Source organism: Argiope bruennichi, chromosome 6 (assembly GCF_947563725.1).
Source record: "Argiope bruennichi chromosome 6, qqArgBrue1.1, whole genome shotgun sequence".
Lineage (NCBI taxonomy): Eukaryota > Metazoa > Arthropoda > Arachnida > Araneae > Araneidae > Argiope > Argiope bruennichi.
Window position 1 is genome coordinate 93,118,007 of NC_079156.1, and position 19,773 is coordinate 93,137,779.

Genomic DNA, 19,773 nt, shown 5'->3' on the forward strand with positions numbered 1-19,773 from the left:
TTATATGATTGATCAATAAAAACACATTTTCAACTACTTAATAAAAATAATAGACAGAAAATAATTTTTATTTTTCAATTTATGGTTTTATACAGGATTCAGTTTCATTTTTAAAAAGAAAATTAAACTAGATGCATTGAATAAACGAAGAAATGAGAGAAAATAATAGTGCATCTAACATCAAATATACAACACAGTTACTTCGCACTACTTTTCAGTATATTAAACAACACATACCGTTGCTATCAAAAGAAAGGAAATCATAATAAATTAAAAAGAAAAATAAGTATATGTTCTAAAATTGCATTCGTTATTAAAGCGGGTTATTTGAATTCTTACTAATTTTTTATCGTTATGGTATGATTTGTACGAACAAAACTATTCCGTCATGCGCATGCATACAATCTATTTCGATATGTCCTTAATCATAAAATGTGGGATATCCTCAACCTAGGCTTAAGTACTACTTCAAATGACCAGTCAGAAATCGGTAATCTGTCGAAACTCTGATAGATAATTTATCTCTAATAGTTAACTCCACTCTAATAGTTAATTTATCAAACGTTAGTTAACCATACACTTCCAGCAGGGGCAGTGCTAAATTCAACATACTCAGACAGTCGCGCACTCGTACACACACACATCTTTATTATTAGTAGATATTTAAAACAATGACTCACTAACATTGTAAATAAAGGAAGTTTCTGTGACGAAAACTGATAGAGTCAATAAGTTTCAAATGCCAGAATTTCAGAAGATTTTTATACCACTGCAATGGATATCTCAACGAAGATACGCCAATCAACATTCGATGCTTCTTCTGACTGGGTATTAATTGACCAATATAATGTGATTCAAAATTTCAAAACTAGATCAGCTTTTGTTAAAAAAAAAAAAAGTAGAACTTTTTCTTTCTTCAAATTGTTATTCTAACAGGAATATTTCGTTAAATATGTCTAATGACAATCGATGAATTGCATAAAAATTTAGACTTCATAATTTTTTTCGCATCATATTGATTAAAAAAATTGAAGAATAAATTCTTAGATCAAAATTGCTGTTGCGTATCAGACTCGTCGACGTACGACAAAGGGTTAAAGAATTGTATATGAAACATAAAAATTCAATCAATAAACGTATAATTTTTTTACAGAATATAAATAATTAAATATTAAATACTATATAACCAATAGTGCAAAAAAAAAAAAAAAGTGCTTCATATTGAAATCGAAAATTTATTCATTGTGGTCTTAAATTCGAGGAGAAAGATATCTGTATTACTTCCATATTTTAATCAACAAAGATTTTTTTATTGGATATTAAATAAATAATTCTTATCTATTCTAGTTTAGGAATTAAATTTTAATCTCTTGTTCGAGATTAATTTTTATTATTTAATATCAATTTTTCATTAAAACGTTTTCATTGATACATCAAATTTTTTTTCAACTTTTTCGAAATTGTTTTTCCATATTTCTTTTCCTTTTATTGAAAAGGCAGTTTTTTAAAAAAAATATTTAGAAATTCGATACACAATTTAACAATAATTTAGAAAAAATATATATAAATAAAAAACAGAAATCATACTAAATTTACTGAATAAAATGGACTCATGATTGGTATTTGGTATTTTTAGCAAATTCTTAACTCTGGTCACTTACCTTTAATGTGTGTTGAACATCATCTTGTAAAAATTCTGGGCCGTACTTAAACTCGTCCTCAACCAACCCAGGTATTTTCTACAAGAAGAAAAAGAATGCTAGATAATTTTTAATCTTTAGATTAATCAAAGATTTTTGAAAACAATATGTTAATTCTTACAAAGAATTTTTATTTATTAAATATACTCGCAATTTTTAATTTTAAAACTAAATTTAAAATTAATAAGAATGCAAAAAATCTAATATCTAGAGTCTATAGTTGTTTTTAAAATCTAGATTTACACTAAAATACAAATACAAAAGAGATAAAGAACATTTAACCAGCTAACTGTTTCGACCTCTTCGGAAAATGCGCATCTAAATTGTGACGCAACAATTTTGCGATGACGAGTATATGTAATATGAAATTATACTGTAATGAAATGAGTTTTATTTTTTTATTGCAATAATTACATTCATTTATTTACTTAAATTAACATTTTTTTTTTTTTTGCATATGAACGAAAAGAATTTAGTATTTTAATTTGCTGTTAGAGAATGGTATTGAGGACAGCATGGTGCAACGCATAATAATCTTTTATTTGTTCCTTTGATTTTGACTTGGCCAAAAAATATTTTAAACATCTTGAAATTTACGAATATGTTTGAGTTTTTACTAGAATTGTAACTCAAACATTAATTCAGATAGTTTGAGTTAACCCAATCAGAAATTGAGTTTGATTCAATCAGAAATTTCTAAAATCATATGATAAAATTTAAATGTAAGTTAGACGTACAAAAAAAAGTCATTCTGGCAATAGAAAGTGAGGTATTATGCAAAACAGAGAGGAGATCTACAGGAAGCTGAAAGATGTCTTCTTACCTGCCGTTTTTCTTCATCTTTAATATCTGTGTCGGAATTACTTCGGTTCACGCCATAACAGCGATAAGCTCCTCGACCAACAACTCGCTCCTGGAATTATTAAGATAATAAAGCCCATAAAAATCTTTATTTTTAAGAAAAATATAAATATTGAAAGTGCTAGCGGTTTTTATTTATGCATATTTATTTTATAGGAGATTAATATTTATTTTAGAAGTAGTTTCTAAATAATTTTGCCCATTTTAATCAAATTTGGGACAAATAGACAATTTGCAAAATAATAATACAGGCTTGCCTTCAATTCTCAACTAAAAAGAATATCTTTTTAAAAGAATTCTGATAAATATTTCTTTTACAGGATTTATGTCTTTTATTTTAACAAAATGTTATAAGACATGTGAAAAATTAATATTTTTCGAAAAGTTATTTGTTATTTGTTTGTTATATTACTCTGACTACAACATTTTAGGTAGATTCTTTATTAAGTCTAACTATTGCAATGGTTCTCATGACAAGACTTCGGGAAATTTTCTTCAGTTCTTCACCGATCATGGTCCCTAGAATTCAAAACCACCCTTCGTTTAAAAATTTAATTATATATATATATATATATATATATATATATATATATATATATATATATGACACTTTGCCCATGTTATCTTGTAAACAGGACAACTAGAGTAATTTTGTTTGGATTTTAAATGAATTGTAAAATGTTGTTTGAAATATAAAAAATCTCAGACAAGTTCATAATGGGCCATATTGCTCAAAGGGAGCAGAAATGATGGGGTTGAAATTTTCATTTCCCTATAACTTTCTTAATACTGAAGATAAAAAAATAAATCCAATTAGCCGAATGAGCGCCTCGTTAGAACGGACAACTGTTGCATTTAAAGTTGGCTCGATAATGGCAATGCCTTGGAAGTCCATAATTTAACCAGTAATGTGTTTTGAAAATTGAAGGATGTTTATATAAGAAAATAGAACATATAATATGCACAATATAGAAGAATATGCACAATCATTCAACAATGAAGCTTTGTGTGAATTATCAAATATTTACAAAATCTATATTTTCTTAAAAGATTTCTGTTTACTAATTCAATAAAAAAAATGTTCAATATAATATGATAGCATAAATTCAAACTAATAGAGCGATAACATGATTTCCTGAATCACACTGAATGGTAGAAAAGAGCAAACGTTTTTAAGAATGAACATTCTATGAATTTTAAAAAAAATCATATCTGAATTATGAAGTTAAACCTAAATGGCAGTTTTAAGAACTAAATTAATTAATTAATTTCAAATAATTAAAAAGATAAAACCCTAATAGAAATATTCTTAATAAAAGTAAATAATTCTTTAATAAATAATACTTTACTTTAGTAAGTAACTTTTTAATAAAAGTATTCTTAACAATGAAACATCCTCAATATGCAAAAAATAAGGGGGACATTCAGTTTATCTTAGATAATTGAAATACGGGATTAATATTTTAAATTTTCGGCTATCCCCTCAACAGGCAGGCCCACTATAAACCCTTTCTCTCCTATTTACTACATAAGTCACTGCCCTACAGTACATTCTTAAAACATGTGCAACTTCTGGTATGCAACCATTGTTCAAACACAATATCATTATTTCCAAAGAATGAGTGGTGTAAAATATAGTAACATGGCCTTGAGGAGTGATCGTTTGTCTTTTAATAAGCATTTCTCAATGTGTTAAATACTTCTTAATAAATTGTTATTCTTTTAGAAGGTGGCTTCAAGGTCAATCTAAATTGTAGCCTCCTCTGTCCATTATTCAACTAATAATAATGCGCTGTCCGATGCTTTTATTCCTAACAGGGAACGCGGTAGCCCGATGCTGACTCATGCACGCGAATCCGCTATTTAGATCCATAATTTACGGAATCAGCCATTAGAAAAAAAATGCCATTATGGCATTCGGTCTTATTGTATGAATCATAAGATTCCTGTTATCTTAATGGAAATTTTTTTTGGGCAATACATAATTGTATAGAAGTGAAATGAAGTCATTCACGTGTGTTCAACGACTCTCTGATTTTAAATCAAGGATGTTTGAAAAAAAAACACGCTGAAACTTTTACAATCTTAGTCATGATGTGATAAAAGGTTTTTAGTTTTTAATTGTCTCACGCAATGGATTTATTTATGTTCCAGTGATAGAAATATTTGTTACAGACTTCAATAAATATAAGAATTCAAACTAATTTTAGCAAAGAAAAACATAAATTAATAGTTTTTAATATTAGAATAGCATTTTGTAAAGTAGGAAAACATTTTTAATACCACGTTTTTTACAGTAAAATAGGTGAAAAAAAGATTAAAGGTGCGGATATTTATAGTTAGAGCCTTTTCAAGAAGGCCTGTCTTTTTTGCCTGATGAATAAATACTTAAAAGATGAAATTCAGAGCAAAGGAATAGATTAAATCTGAATATAAAGATGAGTTTTTTCTACCATTTTTGCTACAGTTTTTTGATAAATTTGGTATACATGCCCTTCGAAACGGCAAGATAACTGCCCATTTTTCAAAGTTAAAAATTTAATTAAAATATATCTAACTGAAAACTAAGCATTTTTGCTATTTTATTTTTCGAATATAGTATGTCAAAAAATGATTTTTTCACCATATTAAAACTTACAAAAATGTTTTCCTTTATTGATATCAATTTCGTTTCCGAACAATTTTTTTTTCTACTTTAATTTTTTAATACTTTATTTAATTTCATTATTCCATTGTTACATTAAATCGCATGCCGTTGCCAATGCTAAAATCAAGATTTAAAAATTTTGCTTCCTTTTGTTTAGTTCCGACTCATATTTTCACTTTTATATTATTAGATATCTATATGTTTTAATTTACATGAACAATAATTTGCAGAAGACTGATTCAATTTAACTGTTTAATTAATTAATTAACTGTTACTCTTAAAGATAAATTTATGTTTATAAATTGCATTTATTGCTATGGAATTTTAATTATATTGTTGCTGCAAATTTGTCCGTTACTGTACAATGATAAGTTTAACAAACTCGATAATCCGTGAAAGGTATTTATGCCACAAGGAAATACGGATAAAGAAGTAGCAGAATATTGCCTAAGTGTCTACAAAAACAGAATTTGCAAAAATTATAAGCTATATGCCAACACCAAATCACTACTTAAATTGGAGCACATACAGCGAGTTCTATGTGATTGCTGTACACAGCAAACTCTTTGTGCAATTAAAAAATTTTTTTTAATCATCACTCTTTTAAGCTGCCTTGGGTTTTAATTGTCTACTTGAAAGAGCACAGAAGCGTTCAGAAAGATCTACGAATTTCGGTTCCTAATATAGATATTGACTTAATATTGCCACGTAGGCTCTTTAGTGGGGAACTCAATGACACGCGCAAGAAGTAGGGCTAAACCAATTTATTAACTCAACTAACTCAGAACACAGTGACTGAAAGATCTTCTGCTTTTATACTAGCAGGAAAAGTTCCAGAAAACTTTTCTGGGGACAGTAAGAAAAGTCCAGAACACTTGGCTGGTAAACTAAAGAAATGTCCAGAATCTTCTGGAACATGAAATAAAGGGAAACATAAAATCAAAGAATTAAATTTTTACACAGACTGTGAATCGCATTGTCTCTAGCGGGACTCGAACTTGTGATTTCTTGATTAAGAGACCAGTGCGATGACCATTCGGCCATGGAGAGTCGACTGCCTCTTTTCAATGCGGCAATATTTGTATTTTTAAGAATCTTGATCTTTATCGCCAAAAGTGCTAAATTCACCGCCAATGCCTGAATCCCTGATTTGGCATCTATAGCATTAGAGTCAAAATATCTGTGATACTCTCTTCCTTACTATTCGACAAACCGTGAAGGGAAGCAATACTACGGATTTGTAACAATAGAAAGTTTCAACCTGCCCCTTTGTGTCTCTTTTTATATACATGTAATTCGCAAATTACTAAAGAGGAATTCTAGTTCTCATTATACAACGTTTATTCTTTAAAAACTAATTTGTTTCAGAAATAAGGATTTCCCGAGATAAATCCCCTGATAAATTATATTTAATTAACGCCAGCGACATAGGCTTCATGTTTTATTGCCGATTGTTGATCAAAATGTAGATAAAACACACATGTAAATCTGATAAATAATGGGCTTGGCAACGTCTAACCATCCCTACAGGATATGAACTGGAATCAATTCCAATGAATAAATGTGACTTTTGTCTGGCAAAATCAAACACGGTGTAAAATAAGCCCAATGTATATTTTAGAGTAAAAATTCATGCAAAATTGGATCTTATTTAAGGTGAAATACGACTGACATAATATTGTCATTGAGAAGTCCATCTAGTGGGTATAAAGTAAAAATTCCAACAGGCTCAATAACGGATAAAGCAATTTATTCCACAGGAAAGGAAAGTAGCAAAACACAGCTAAAGGATACACAAAAATAACACTTGCAGTAAATAGCAACACAAAGTAGCAAATCTCTATTAAACAACCCCAACAGCACAACGCTCTCTCTAAAATCTCGTTAGAAAACTCCAAAAAGATGCACACAAAAAATGACTCCCCTCGTTTTATTATCTCGCTGATAGGGCACGAAACTAGAACTCGAATTCTAATGGACTATCACCAAGATTCTCGAATTTTCGGAAACCTTCATTCTTGTTAACAGATTCGGCAAGGTTGGGTTCATTGATTCAATATCTTTTCAATAGCCATTACTGCATCAGAAACAGTTTTCTTATTAGAAGACTTACTGAGCAGGGAAGCAGTATTACAAATTCATAACAATAGCCTTCGATGTTCCAATATCGTGAAGTGGAATGTCGAGCATTTCCAACATTTGAACTTATTTTGACTAGAACTGATTCCTTGACTTGGAACCCCAGAAAGAAATGCATTTTTTTCTATTAATCATTGATAACATTTTTTTTTTTTTATTTGGTTCACTGTTTAGAAACTATTTATGTCATCTATTCCCTAATTTAAAAAAAAAAAAATCTTTAAGAGTTTTTTTTTCTTGATGCAATGTAAGATGATAAAAATATCATATTGCAAATTTCAAAAATTACTTCACGCTAACGTTTTGTAATCTAAGAAACCGTGTTTCCTTTCGCATCTTTTACTTTGACCTCCAGAAATTCAATAAAAAAAGTATGAATTTACTTTCTAGCATACTAATTAAAATGTGATGCTAAATCCTTTTTTAAATTTTATTATTTTTAACATTTTATTCTTTAACATATTTAATAATTCCTTTTAACAATAGTAGGGAATGCTGTCATCAATATTTTCTCACATTCGCTGTCAGATGGTGCTGTATGAGTCACAATTTAACTAGAATGAATCTAATAACTGATAATTCAGTTCTGATAATATCAAAATATTGTATTATCATAGGAAACACACAATAGTACAAAATTGCAGAACTCTAGCAAAACAAAAATTGAGTGTGAGATCGATAAAAACATCACATTTTTATAAACATGAAACTAATCAAATTAAGTAAATTTATATATATGTAACGCTTTGAAGGCTTCTGGGAACACATCTTGTAATTTATATCGTGGTTAGAAGAAATGAAATGAAATTAAAATTTTCCATAAATACGGATTCTACTCACATCTGGCATATAGGGCACGTCTTCTTCCACTTGTAAAAATTCTGGTCCATATTCAAATTCCCATCCTGTGCTGTCACCCAGAACATCTTTATCAGGCTACAGGGAAAAGAAAAAAAACCAATAAACAATGCACTTTACAGCATTATATATAAACGGTTTAAATTATTTAAATGTTCTTTAGAAAGAAAAAAACGAAATTATTACAGAATGTGCGTATAGAAATGATTCTAGAATTATATAGTAACGAAATGATTCTAGAATTATATAGTAACGAAATTATTATAGAATGTATGTGTCTCTTCTCATAAAAAGTTAATAGATTAAAAATTTCTTTTTAAAAATTATCATTACTATTCTAATTTATTTTGATTCATATTGCCATGATAGCTTCCTTGTAATATTGATAATTTAGTAAAGATAAAACTTGAAATTAATTGATTTTGAAAAAAAAAAGAAGCAAAGATAATTAAAGAACGAAATAAATGCAGCTAATAAATTTTAAAACTTTTCACTGTTTGCAAAAGAACCTGAAGATTCATTTAGTTTTCCTTAGTTTTGTACTGATAAAGAACTTAAAATATTTTTTTCCTTGCTTATTAATTTTATCCCAAAATCAGCCTCTACAATTAAAATACTTTTTGTAAAGTAATTGTTTGGTAAATATCATTTACATTGTTTACAACTATAGTAAAGTGTCAGATAATTTATTCATTTTGAAGCGTCCGACCCGATAGTCCTGTTATTGTAACTAATTGATAAGTCTAGATATTGTTACAAATCTGTAATTTTGTCACCATTTTGTCGCCAAATTCATCACCAAGTCGCCAAATGGTCGCCAAGCTCAGCACGCACAGGACAGATCTTAAAACGGTTTTAACGGTTTGTCCCACGATGACACTATTCTTGCCGGGTAGCAAAATTACAGATTTGTAACACTATTATGGCTTCCTCTTTTCGCTTTCTGGCCCAGCATGTGATTGCATCAACGCGAGATATATTATTCAAAGAGATTATATATGAGTTTTTGTACGTAAGCGAATGAATATAGGAAGGCGTGATTTGGTGCAGGTATGAAGGCATCACTAATGCGCATGCTTAGATTTTTATCTTACCTGCTAGTTCTATTAGTCGTCACAAGACACGCTGTAGAATGCACATTTGGAGGAATACAGAGAATTTTTAGAAGATTTTCTCAAAGTGTTGACATGCTGCTCGTATAACATGATGACAAGTGTAGGAGAATATGAGGAGGAAGGTAAGAGATTGACCACCTGTGGCTAAGGGCCGTCTCGAAGAGAATCCTAGTTCGGAAAATTTGCTATGGACAATGCCAAAGATAGCAGTCGGCCACAACAAATCCTGTCGATACTGATTCGTTCAGTGTTGGTGGGTTGGTCGGTTGCACACAAGAAGAAGTCGCCGCCAGACAACCGATTCACAATATTAAACTGCTCTTCAGAGACAAAGCAGTGGGTACCACGCAAATAATGGGCTGGTACAATAACTTCAAAGATGGTCATATTTCATTAGAGAGTGAAACACTTTCTACTAAGTCCACAACATACAGATTTATTACCATTATAAACCAAATGAGGATTATGTTGATACAAAATATCTGAATCACGCTCAGAGATCTTAAAGATGAAGTAAATATCAGCATTGGTTTCGTCCATTTCATTTTGACACAGGATTTAGATGATACATCATCCATTCTTCACATTTTAGTTAGTTCTCCTTGGCCAACTACAATATATCTATGATTGGGCAGGTTCCTTTCTCTAGGAATATCATAGAAGTCCTGAGAAAGGCGTTTTACTTTACTTATTCACATATTCATTTTGTTCTATAAGATGGACAAAATATAAATTCAGAAAAACTATCATGCGTAATACGATGGACAGGCTAAGCGCTATATCAAATGATGTATTTCAGTGTTCACGTGGATAGAACCATTGGGAAAAGAGTGTAGATTGTTATTTGGTAAATAAAAGTAAAAAATATATCCCAAAACACGGGATTTTATTTTACGAATTAAGATTTGATTCTTTTTTTAAGCAAACATCATACTGTTTAGTGAAAAAGTTTGATCCAAAATAAGACTTCTTTTTTTTCAGATGAAAATGATACTTTCCTATGAGATATATTTAATGAAAGATGTGTTTCCTACATCTTCTTTTGCTAAATGAGTAGTTAATTCACTCCAAGAGATATTCAAGGAATCAAGAATCGATATGGAAATAATTCTCTGGCTTTTGTCGACTCTATAAATAAGGATAAAATAAGAATGCTGTTTGAAATCATCGATGGATGCCCTTCAGGTTTTCTCAACAAGAAAAATATTATTTCTTTCAATCCTCAGCTTACTTGAGCACTAAAAATATTTATTGATACTTTGTCACAGGTTTTGGCTTGTCACTGCTATAAATGTGTGAAGACTTTAACAAAATGTTTTGAACCCATTGATTCATCTACTTAGCAACTTCTATAGGTATTGTATTACTAATAAATTTTTTAAAAAATTTGTATGACCTACCACTCGTTTTCTCTTAATCTCTTCCGTCCGCCTGTGCAGACCTTTGGGTGCATTCACTTTGCTTCTGAGGTAGTGTGAGTTATCATAATCTACCTGAAAAACGATAATAAATAAACATTTTGTACCATTTTATTATTGCATTTTTTATGACAATATATTGTTACAAACTTCGTAAATATTTGTATTCGTCTCGAAATATCTCAGAAAGATCTGAAATACTCAGATTCAGGGACGAAAATCGCGAAATTTAGGCGCATTTTACGTAAAAACGGCATTTCCAGTAACTTGACGACCTTTTGGCAAGATTCTTGGCGAAAAATAGATAGTTCTGGAAAATTTCATCACCTAAACTCTAGGACCATTTCCAAGCGAGATAGCCTAGAACCCTCGATAACCTTGGAAAAAGTCCTAGATTTTCACGCCAAGTCAGGTATAAATACCACGACCTCAAACTATTTTATCTTTTAAAATATCGTAATATGCCTTATCTCATCTCCGAATTTTATTACCCTTCTCATTCATCATTCCTGTTCCGATGTCTAAGAATACTGGAATGCCTGAATTTCCCTTTCAAAGATAAATTCAATATCTTCCGCGGATCGTGTTCTTAAGGATGACCAGGTTTAGCTAATGGTTACTAATTAAATGTGCTCTCGGAAATTCTTTGAGTTTCTCGGAAAATTTTCTTGTGCCCTAATCCGATCTGGGCGAGTGTCTCTAGCATCCAAGATTCAGTCAAATCCATTAAATGATAAAAGGGGGAATGTTTCGTGATATCCAGGCGTCTGCCGTAATTTCGGGGAACGGTTCTTTGGGGCATTTCGATATTGATAGAGTTAAAGATGGTATTCGTTTTCTTTCTGTTTCTTTCTTTTTCTTTGAATGGTTTTTTGACTATACCCTCTAGGAGCAGCACTTTCCTCCTTCTCACTCCCACAAATAAAAAGATGGGCTTTGGGAAGGGTGTAGAATTTTATTACTAGACTCCCGCGCACGAGATTTCTATGCTTCATAATAAAGTAAAGAGAACCGGTACCTGTGTATTATTTACCTCATATTTTAAATGAGCAATTATTACGAGACAGTTTATTAATGTGTAATCTTTGATGATTTTTTGGAGATTAATTAGGATGTGGTTAATACGCAAATACCAGATATTTTGTACGTACGTTATTTCTATACCGATTGAAATTAAAATTTGACACAGAACTACAATTGTACCGTCATACCGAATTTCATTTATTTAAATCTTTGTGATTTTGATCTACCGCGTTTACATGTTGTTGTGTTGTGGCTTGTGGCACTTTACAAGCTCGCTGACAGTTATCTGTCAGCGATTTAAGCCGAATGAGCGTCTTTTATTTTTTCAGTAGCGCCAACTAGGGCCAAGAGTACGACTTTGCTACTCACACGTCACAACCCTTTTTACGGGACGGACTTCATTCATGTATTTCATTCACTCATCCACAGATCGTAATTTAGATCTGAATCAGAGAACGATCATCCCTGATCCAGTACCCCCAGTGGTATTACTCTCGACTTGGAGGACTTTGTGACCACGACAGATGTATACCCGCGCCAGCCACCAAGCACGCGGAGAGTCTTCGGCCGGCGGGGTTCGAACCCGCAACTCAAGGGATACGAATCAAACGCCCTACCAGCCAGGGCGTTTACATGTATATCTGATAAGGGATAGAGACAGACAGGCATTCGCCCTTTTAATACAAATCTATCTTTGACAATAAATCTGTGCACCAAATTTCATTTCTTGAGCTGTTTGTTTGGTAGTTGGTGGATTATTTTATATCTGAACAATCAGACAGATATACTTCCTCTGTGTAGAAAAAATTCGATGGAAATCTGTAAATTTGATGTAAAGGCCACATACCAAATTTCATTTATCTAACTAAGAAGGCATTTTTGAGTTACCGTGCTCATAAACAGACATTCCAAAAATGCGTTTTTCGGACTCGGAGGGTGGAGATATACGAAAATCTCGTAGTTGGATTTTTTTGACGATTACAATGTTTTCTTTTTGTATACTTTGCATACGAGAAAGTAAAGGTTTATTTCAGAATCACGGAAATCTAAAACATGGAATATATTAAAGTCTTGAAGTTAATTTTTTTTAAACATTGCAGAACTTTCTCTTTGTGCTTCTCATTTACAGAAAAATAAAATTATTACACTATTTTTAATATTGAAGTCACGCCTCTTTTAAATATTAGATTTGTGTTTTTGCATAATAATGCATATTCATTCAACAAATGCTATCTTTGTTACATTTTGTATTTCTCCACGGTTTCACTATAATAAGCAATACATAAAATTTTTAAAACCACAATTCTGTTAAAGCAAGTTAAACATTTAGATGAATCGTCACGGAAAGTATTAAAATATGAGTATGAATATGAATACATAGCAACGGTATCATCGTTTTAAGTTTGTTTAGTTAGCTTTCCAAAACAAGCTTCTAAATTTGCTATCAACTAAATTTTGGGGGAAAAAAGAAGTGGTGTTGAAGATCAAATACATGTCTTTTGAATTTAAAGAAAAAACTATTAATCTGAGAGGAAAATCAAAAATTAGAAAATTGTAGATATTAAAACAATATATGAAACGAATAGATGTTAGAAGCATGTTAGAAGTAAATTTTAAAAAAAATTGGAAAAATATTTCATTTTTTAAAAATTTGAGCAAAAATTTTAGAATTATCCATAATTACATGTTATACAGTAAGAAATAATAAGTTTAAATTTCAAATCTGTGTTTGCTTTTTTTTTTAATTCAACTTTGTCATAAAATACTTTTAAATACTTTTCTCTAATGCATTATTCGGGACCAAGAAATGATCTCATCTTAAAAAACGTTGTCTTCCGATTTTAGACAAGATTATTATAGTCTTTTATTCAGAAAAAAAGTGGCGAAAATTAAATTTAAAAATGTTTTGTCCCTATTACCAAGCCAGATTTGTCTATAACCTTAATACTCACAAACACCAGTTTTCAATGTTTTTACTTTTCCAATAACAAGCTAGTATTTTTCCAGGAGTAACTAAGTCAAGTTTTTTATTTTATTTCTTTCAAATTTAATTTTCACTTTTTTTTTAAAATTGAAAACTATGACATTATTTAAAATCGAAGAACAATAAAATATAATTAGTTTTGGCTCTTCGAGTTTAGATTGATCAAAAAACTAATCAATAAATTTTTTTCCGACTACATTTTTTTGAACAAACATAAATTTGACAAAAACTAATGCTGATATAGATATAAAATATTTATTATTCTTTTCAATATAGCATACAAGAAAGTAAAATTCCAAAAAAAAAAATTTCCCTAACCGAAAAAAAGGGGAAAATATGTTTCCAAACTTACCCTTTTTTAAAATTTACTCTTAGCTTAACTAAGCCTCACCTATTCAATGTCTACAAGTTTTTAATTCAAACTTTTCTCTCAGTCAAATAGTTATTATTATTATTTATATTAACGCAAAAACCTAGCTTTTCAAATTCAACCGCCTTTTTTCGGTAACATAACTGGACACAAATGTAGAGATATGTCTTGACTCGATACAATTTAAACCGATAAAATTGTTGAGTATTTTCTCCGAGCCACAGTGCAATTCAACTGAACTATATAAAAATGTACTTATGTTTGTCAACCATTACTGATACAGTTCACTGCCAGATTCGATGCTATCAGTTTGTTAAGTGTTGAATGTTTATAAATGTTGATTACTTACATCATGCTTGAACTGTCTTCCTAATGTGTAACGGTGCAACCCAATAGGCTTGTTACATTTACTGCGAACATAATTCCTGTTGGTGTAATCGACCTGCAAGTGCAAAAAAAAAAAAAAAAAGAAGTCTTAGATTTATAAAGAACAGGAAATCTGGTTCAATACAATGTCATTAAGTGCAAACTGTCTCGTAGAATTCTGAACGTTACTGTCTTAGTTTATATGGTTAATGACACATAATATAAATCATTTTGTCGAAATCAGTTTTAATTGTTTATGCACATTAACCCCTTATCATACCTTGCCGAAATGCAAGTCCAATGTTGAAGACGTCGGACCTGGGACGCACAAAAACAGCTGAATGGATACGCGTGCTTCAACAGTACAACACTTGTGAACGTCAAAACTAATTTAATTCTTTTCAAACATGTGTGTGTGTGTGTGTGTGTGTGTGTGTGTGTGTGTGTGTGTGTGTGTGTGTGTGTGTGTGTGTGTGTGTGTGTGTGTGTGTGTGTGTGTGTGTGTGTGTGTGTGTGTGTGTGTGTGTGTGTGTGTGTGTGTGTGTTTAGCCCATAGTAAAATATTCTCTTATTTTCTGATCTCATTCCACGTACGAAGCTGTGTAAAAATTACTGCGCAATCAATCTACGTCTCAAATGAAAGTGATCCCTTCGGTGCCCTTGCCAATGTATCAAAGGTCAACACGTGTATTGAATTGGCACGTGGCCAGAAATCCTATCTTATATAAGACTAGTGATCATTTGTTCGTTCCTTTCTTGCCTTCTTTCTTACTTCTGCTTTTCTGTCGCGCTGCGTCTGCTTGTAAATAAATTGCTTTCACGAAATGGATATTAAAATTAAATTAAAAATTTAAAAAAATAATGCTACATATTATTTAGCTGACAGGATTCGAAATTTATATTATATATAACACATTTTTGAGCAATTTCGTGGCCAAAAAGAGAGAAGACACTTAAAAATTTTTAAACTTTGCCTTTATTCCATCTTGGGAGGCATAATCTATGTAAAAGTAAGAATTGACGAGGTACATCAATTTACATATACAGCACGGCAAAAGAACGAAAGAGACAGAAATATTTATCCGCAATGATTATATACAAGGAGATTCTGATATGGATTTCTTTACAAGTGTCTATTTAGGTAAGGGAATTATAAAAATCTCTTAAAAGAATGTTGCAAACATTAAGGATTTTTATCCCTTTACTGGAAGCGTGGGAATCGCTGATTTAAGCATTTTTACAGAGCTTCTGCAGCATTAATTAAATAAAAAAATGTGGAATGGGATCAGGAAATAAAAGAACATTTTTAGAATGAAGTTAATATGGGCTAAATAAAGATAAAAATTAGGAAATAAATTAGGATTTAATTTAGATTTAGAGATTTCATTACATATATATTGCATACAATACGCTTAGGTAAAAAACACAAGTAAATAATGAAGTGAGAGTCATTAAGTTTTTGGTTTAGTGTAGTTACATTAACGTCCCGTTTTAAAGCAACACTAGGGGTATTTTGGGACGAACTTCGTAATTATGAACCGCGGTCAGAGACGAGGACGACACCTGAGCTGGCACCCCTCTCCACATCATATCACACCAGTGGAAGGACGTTTGACCCGACAGATTTAACATGCACCAGACCCGCTTACACGACGGTTCTTCGGTGGAATCGGTCTCGAACCTGAACCTTCCGGTTCCGAAGACGAGACCTTATCACCCGGCCATCACGGTCTGCGAGAGTCATTAAGTGGGGCGTCATCGTATGGAATATTGTAATACGATATCTAAAAGTAAATAGCAAATTGCAAACACATAATTTGTTTGAGCAAATTGCAGCAGACAATAAGTTCTGTAAGTACTGTCCTTGGGCATTCTTCGCCTTGTTTCGCTACTTATGTTTCGTGCTTTCTTGCAATGTAATACCTGAAATATTGCCTTTGTTATTTATTATGGAGTTTGTTGCTCTGCATAGCTATAGACAAATTTGCATAACAATTCTGATATTTATAAAATTGCCGACAAGAGTGTACAATGTGGTGGGAAATTTCCAATTACTTAACTTCATATTAGCACATAAAAAAAATCAGAAATCTATTGAAAAATTTACTGAGGCTAGATTCATACCCAAAGAACCTTTTCAAGATGGCTAGATTTTTTTAAAATTTCTAAGTTCGGATAAAGGGAGAGTTGCCACATTTTGATCGTCGCCTACATTGGTATTTTTACTTATAATGGACCGTTATTTTTACATGTAATAGATTGTACGTTTATATATATATATATCAATTTATACCGGTAGCTTCAGTTTTATTAAATATTTATATCATAAAATATGCTATTTATTTCACAAAGATGTTAACTTGGTTTACGGGATTAACTTTAAGAAAAAACTCCATGTGGTTACAATTAAAGAACAAGCCTTTAGATTTAGATATCAAGTATACATTATAGTCGGCTCACTGTCATCACCATTAACAGTCCTTAAGATTATTTAAAATAATATCAAAACATATTCTCGTAACTGAAATAACACATTTTTCTTCAGATTTTGACATTTTTTAAAAATAAGATTAAATGCATTTCATTCAATATCATCTACAAATTACTCATACGGTGCTACAAAGAGTTGCCTGATATTGAGTCAAATCATAGTCTCGAATCAGCTTATTGGAGCTTAAGTATGAGCAAGAGAACGTTACACTTCTTTCATTGCTATAGAAATACGCCAATAGATGGCCAATGCTATGGAAATTTTAGATCATTCATGTTCATAACAATCATTCATAGTTCATAGAGCATTCACAACAAAATTTGAAATAATCCATCTAACTCCATCCATCCTACAACAACCCAGAGAGAAATAGATGAATTAGAAATAGCTAGCTACGAAATGGTTCAGCAAGCTCGGTACTTCATCTTAATGTTATTTAAGATCCTGTTTACATTGAGATAACCACTGGCCGAAATAAGTGACCATATAATCCGAACGAAATCTCGACATCAGTTAACAATATTATGTCAAGATCATATAAAATTAAATAACCGTAAAAGTAAGAAACAGCAACAAGGCTATTTCTAATTTCCACTATCCGAGAGATCAGATTGATGAAGAATTTTTTTTAATAAAAAAATTGCTATGTAGCATGCAGATAAAATCAGCAGAAGTCTTTTCCCTACGACTTTCTCTCTAATAACGCAATATAGCGTGTTTTGTGTTGCTCCGTTCACATCAGTTATATTAACGTCCCGTTTAAAGGCATTACTAGGACTATTTTGGGACGGACCTCGTCATTTTGAACCGCGGTCAGATGACGAAGATAACACCGAGCTGGCACTCCCTCTCCTAAACTTCCACACTACACTAGCTGGAGGACGTTTGGCTCCGACTGATTTAACATGAACCAGATCCGCTTATTCTTCGGTGTAATTGGGTCTCAAAACTGAAACTCTCCTGTTCAGAAGCCTTGACCTTACCACCAGGCCATTGTGGACCTTCATGTTTTGTGTTACATAGAATAATATAGGAAATCAAGCAAACACTTCAAATGTTTTCTCTTCAATGAGTTGAAAAAACCAAACCAAAGTTTGGCATAAATCTCTATGTTGACAACAAGATTTCATTTATCGTTTATTGCTAAGTTTTCGAGTTCTTTTATACACAAATATACTTACTGACAAACAATAAAGCGTTTTATATATTGGGTCTAAAATTCGATACAAATCTGTGGTACTAGTGATAAATCTATTTTCTTAATTTCATCCATCTAGTTATTTTTAGATGAGCGATTCTATTGGATTTAAAAAATGAAGTGAGTATGAACCTCTCACATCAAAACATTCCAATTGTACGAAGAATATAGAAATCATACTAGTTCAAATTATTAACTCTGAACTTACGTCCCATTTAGCAACTGGACAGTACACATGTCCTTCAGCTGCCGTTATATTTGATTTGGGTCCTGTATCTTCTGTCTTCATTGTCGAAGTTTTCATTGACTGGTCATCCCGTCCTCCATAACTTGATTGATCAGCGCTTCTTTCATGCACTGTTTTGTAGGACCACACCTTCTTTACTTTTCGTATCTCCACTCTACCATCCATTTCAGAGTCTAGAGGCTCGTCTGTGGAAAATTCCAACCCTTCGAAAGAAGGAATTCTTTTCTGTACCATTTCACGTCGGATTGGTTCCGTCATTCTGGTCATTTCCGACCACGAGGCGCGTCGTCCAGCTCGTTGTCTATCGCTGGAATAGGAATGACCTCGGAAAGGTTCTTCTGGACTTCTTTCGTCCGAATCTGTTCGGGACGATGAAGGTTCCCGGTAGAAATCATGTTGACTTGTCGAGGATCTTCTCTTATACACAAGCTGAAAGGTAAAATAGATCAGCTTCATATCTAATAAAAGCATATAGGAAACTTTGCATAAAAACTATAACGAAGGGTAAAAAAACAAATGCAAGCCAAAAATTGCAGAGGAAGGTAAAAACGAAAGTATTTAACCTGATGCTTTAGAGCAAAGTTTTCAAACAAATTATACGCTTCTAAAACTTGAAGATTTGTCGTGGAAGTGCACAGTTCCAATTCGAATTTTTTGACAATAGCATTTTTTTTTCCTCTTTGTATGATTCTTATACGAGAAAGTAAAATTATTCAGTGCTTAAAATATCACATTAGGTTCACCTGATGAGATGTTGAAAATATAATAAACTTTCGCCATGAAGGAACTCGTGGTTCTCATTTGGAAAATGGGTTTGTATTGGAGTTTTTCATGATAAAAAATTTTCCATACGCCTTTTTTCTCATCAAACTGTATTTCTTAAAAAGCAAATTTTTATTATTTATTTTTATCTTTTCTTTTTTTTTTACTTTATCAATTATATAATGTCAAAAATAAATTTTTAATTTTTTTTAAATTTAAAATTATTTTTTATCACAGTATATTAAAAATTATATAGACTATTGCCCATTTTCATTCTCCGAAGAAAAATCAACTGCTAAATAAATAAATTAATGAATATCAACTTTGAGTTTATTATGATTGTTACATCATCTTTAAATTGATGCTGTTGTTACATCTTCATTAAATAATTGGGATTATTAACCAATTACTTAATGCATTTTCTTATTCAATTTTTTTTATATAAATTTTGATTAATGAGTGTAAAATATGCAATTTAAACATTTCGAAATCAGTTACTTTATCTTTCTTTATCTAAATACACTAAGAGGCAGACAGTGACCACGACTGAAGATAAGGTTGAGATCCTTTTAATGAATTAATTCAGATTTTAAG

At 31.3% G+C, this 19,773-nt stretch overlaps 1 protein-coding gene across 1 annotated transcript in view; it reads right to left on the reverse strand.

Moving 5' to 3' along the window:
• Nucleotides 1–18,873, reverse strand: part of LOC129971829 (uncharacterized) — a 77,689-nt gene extending 58,816 nt beyond the window's left edge. The window contains exons 1-6 of the mRNA XM_056085806.1: nucleotides 18,379–18,873; nucleotides 14,465–14,557; nucleotides 10,721–10,813; nucleotides 8,188–8,283; nucleotides 2,524–2,613; nucleotides 1,662–1,739 (exon numbers count right to left, since the gene is read on the reverse strand). Coding sequence (XP_055941781.1) covers nucleotides 1,662–1,739; nucleotides 2,524–2,613; nucleotides 8,188–8,283; nucleotides 10,721–10,813; nucleotides 14,465–14,557; nucleotides 18,379–18,873 — 945 coding nt within the window. The remainder of the gene's footprint in view (nucleotides 1–1,661; nucleotides 1,740–2,523; nucleotides 2,614–8,187; nucleotides 8,284–10,720; nucleotides 10,814–14,464; nucleotides 14,558–18,378) is intronic.
• Between the last annotated feature and the right edge of the window lie 900 nt (nucleotides 18,874–19,773).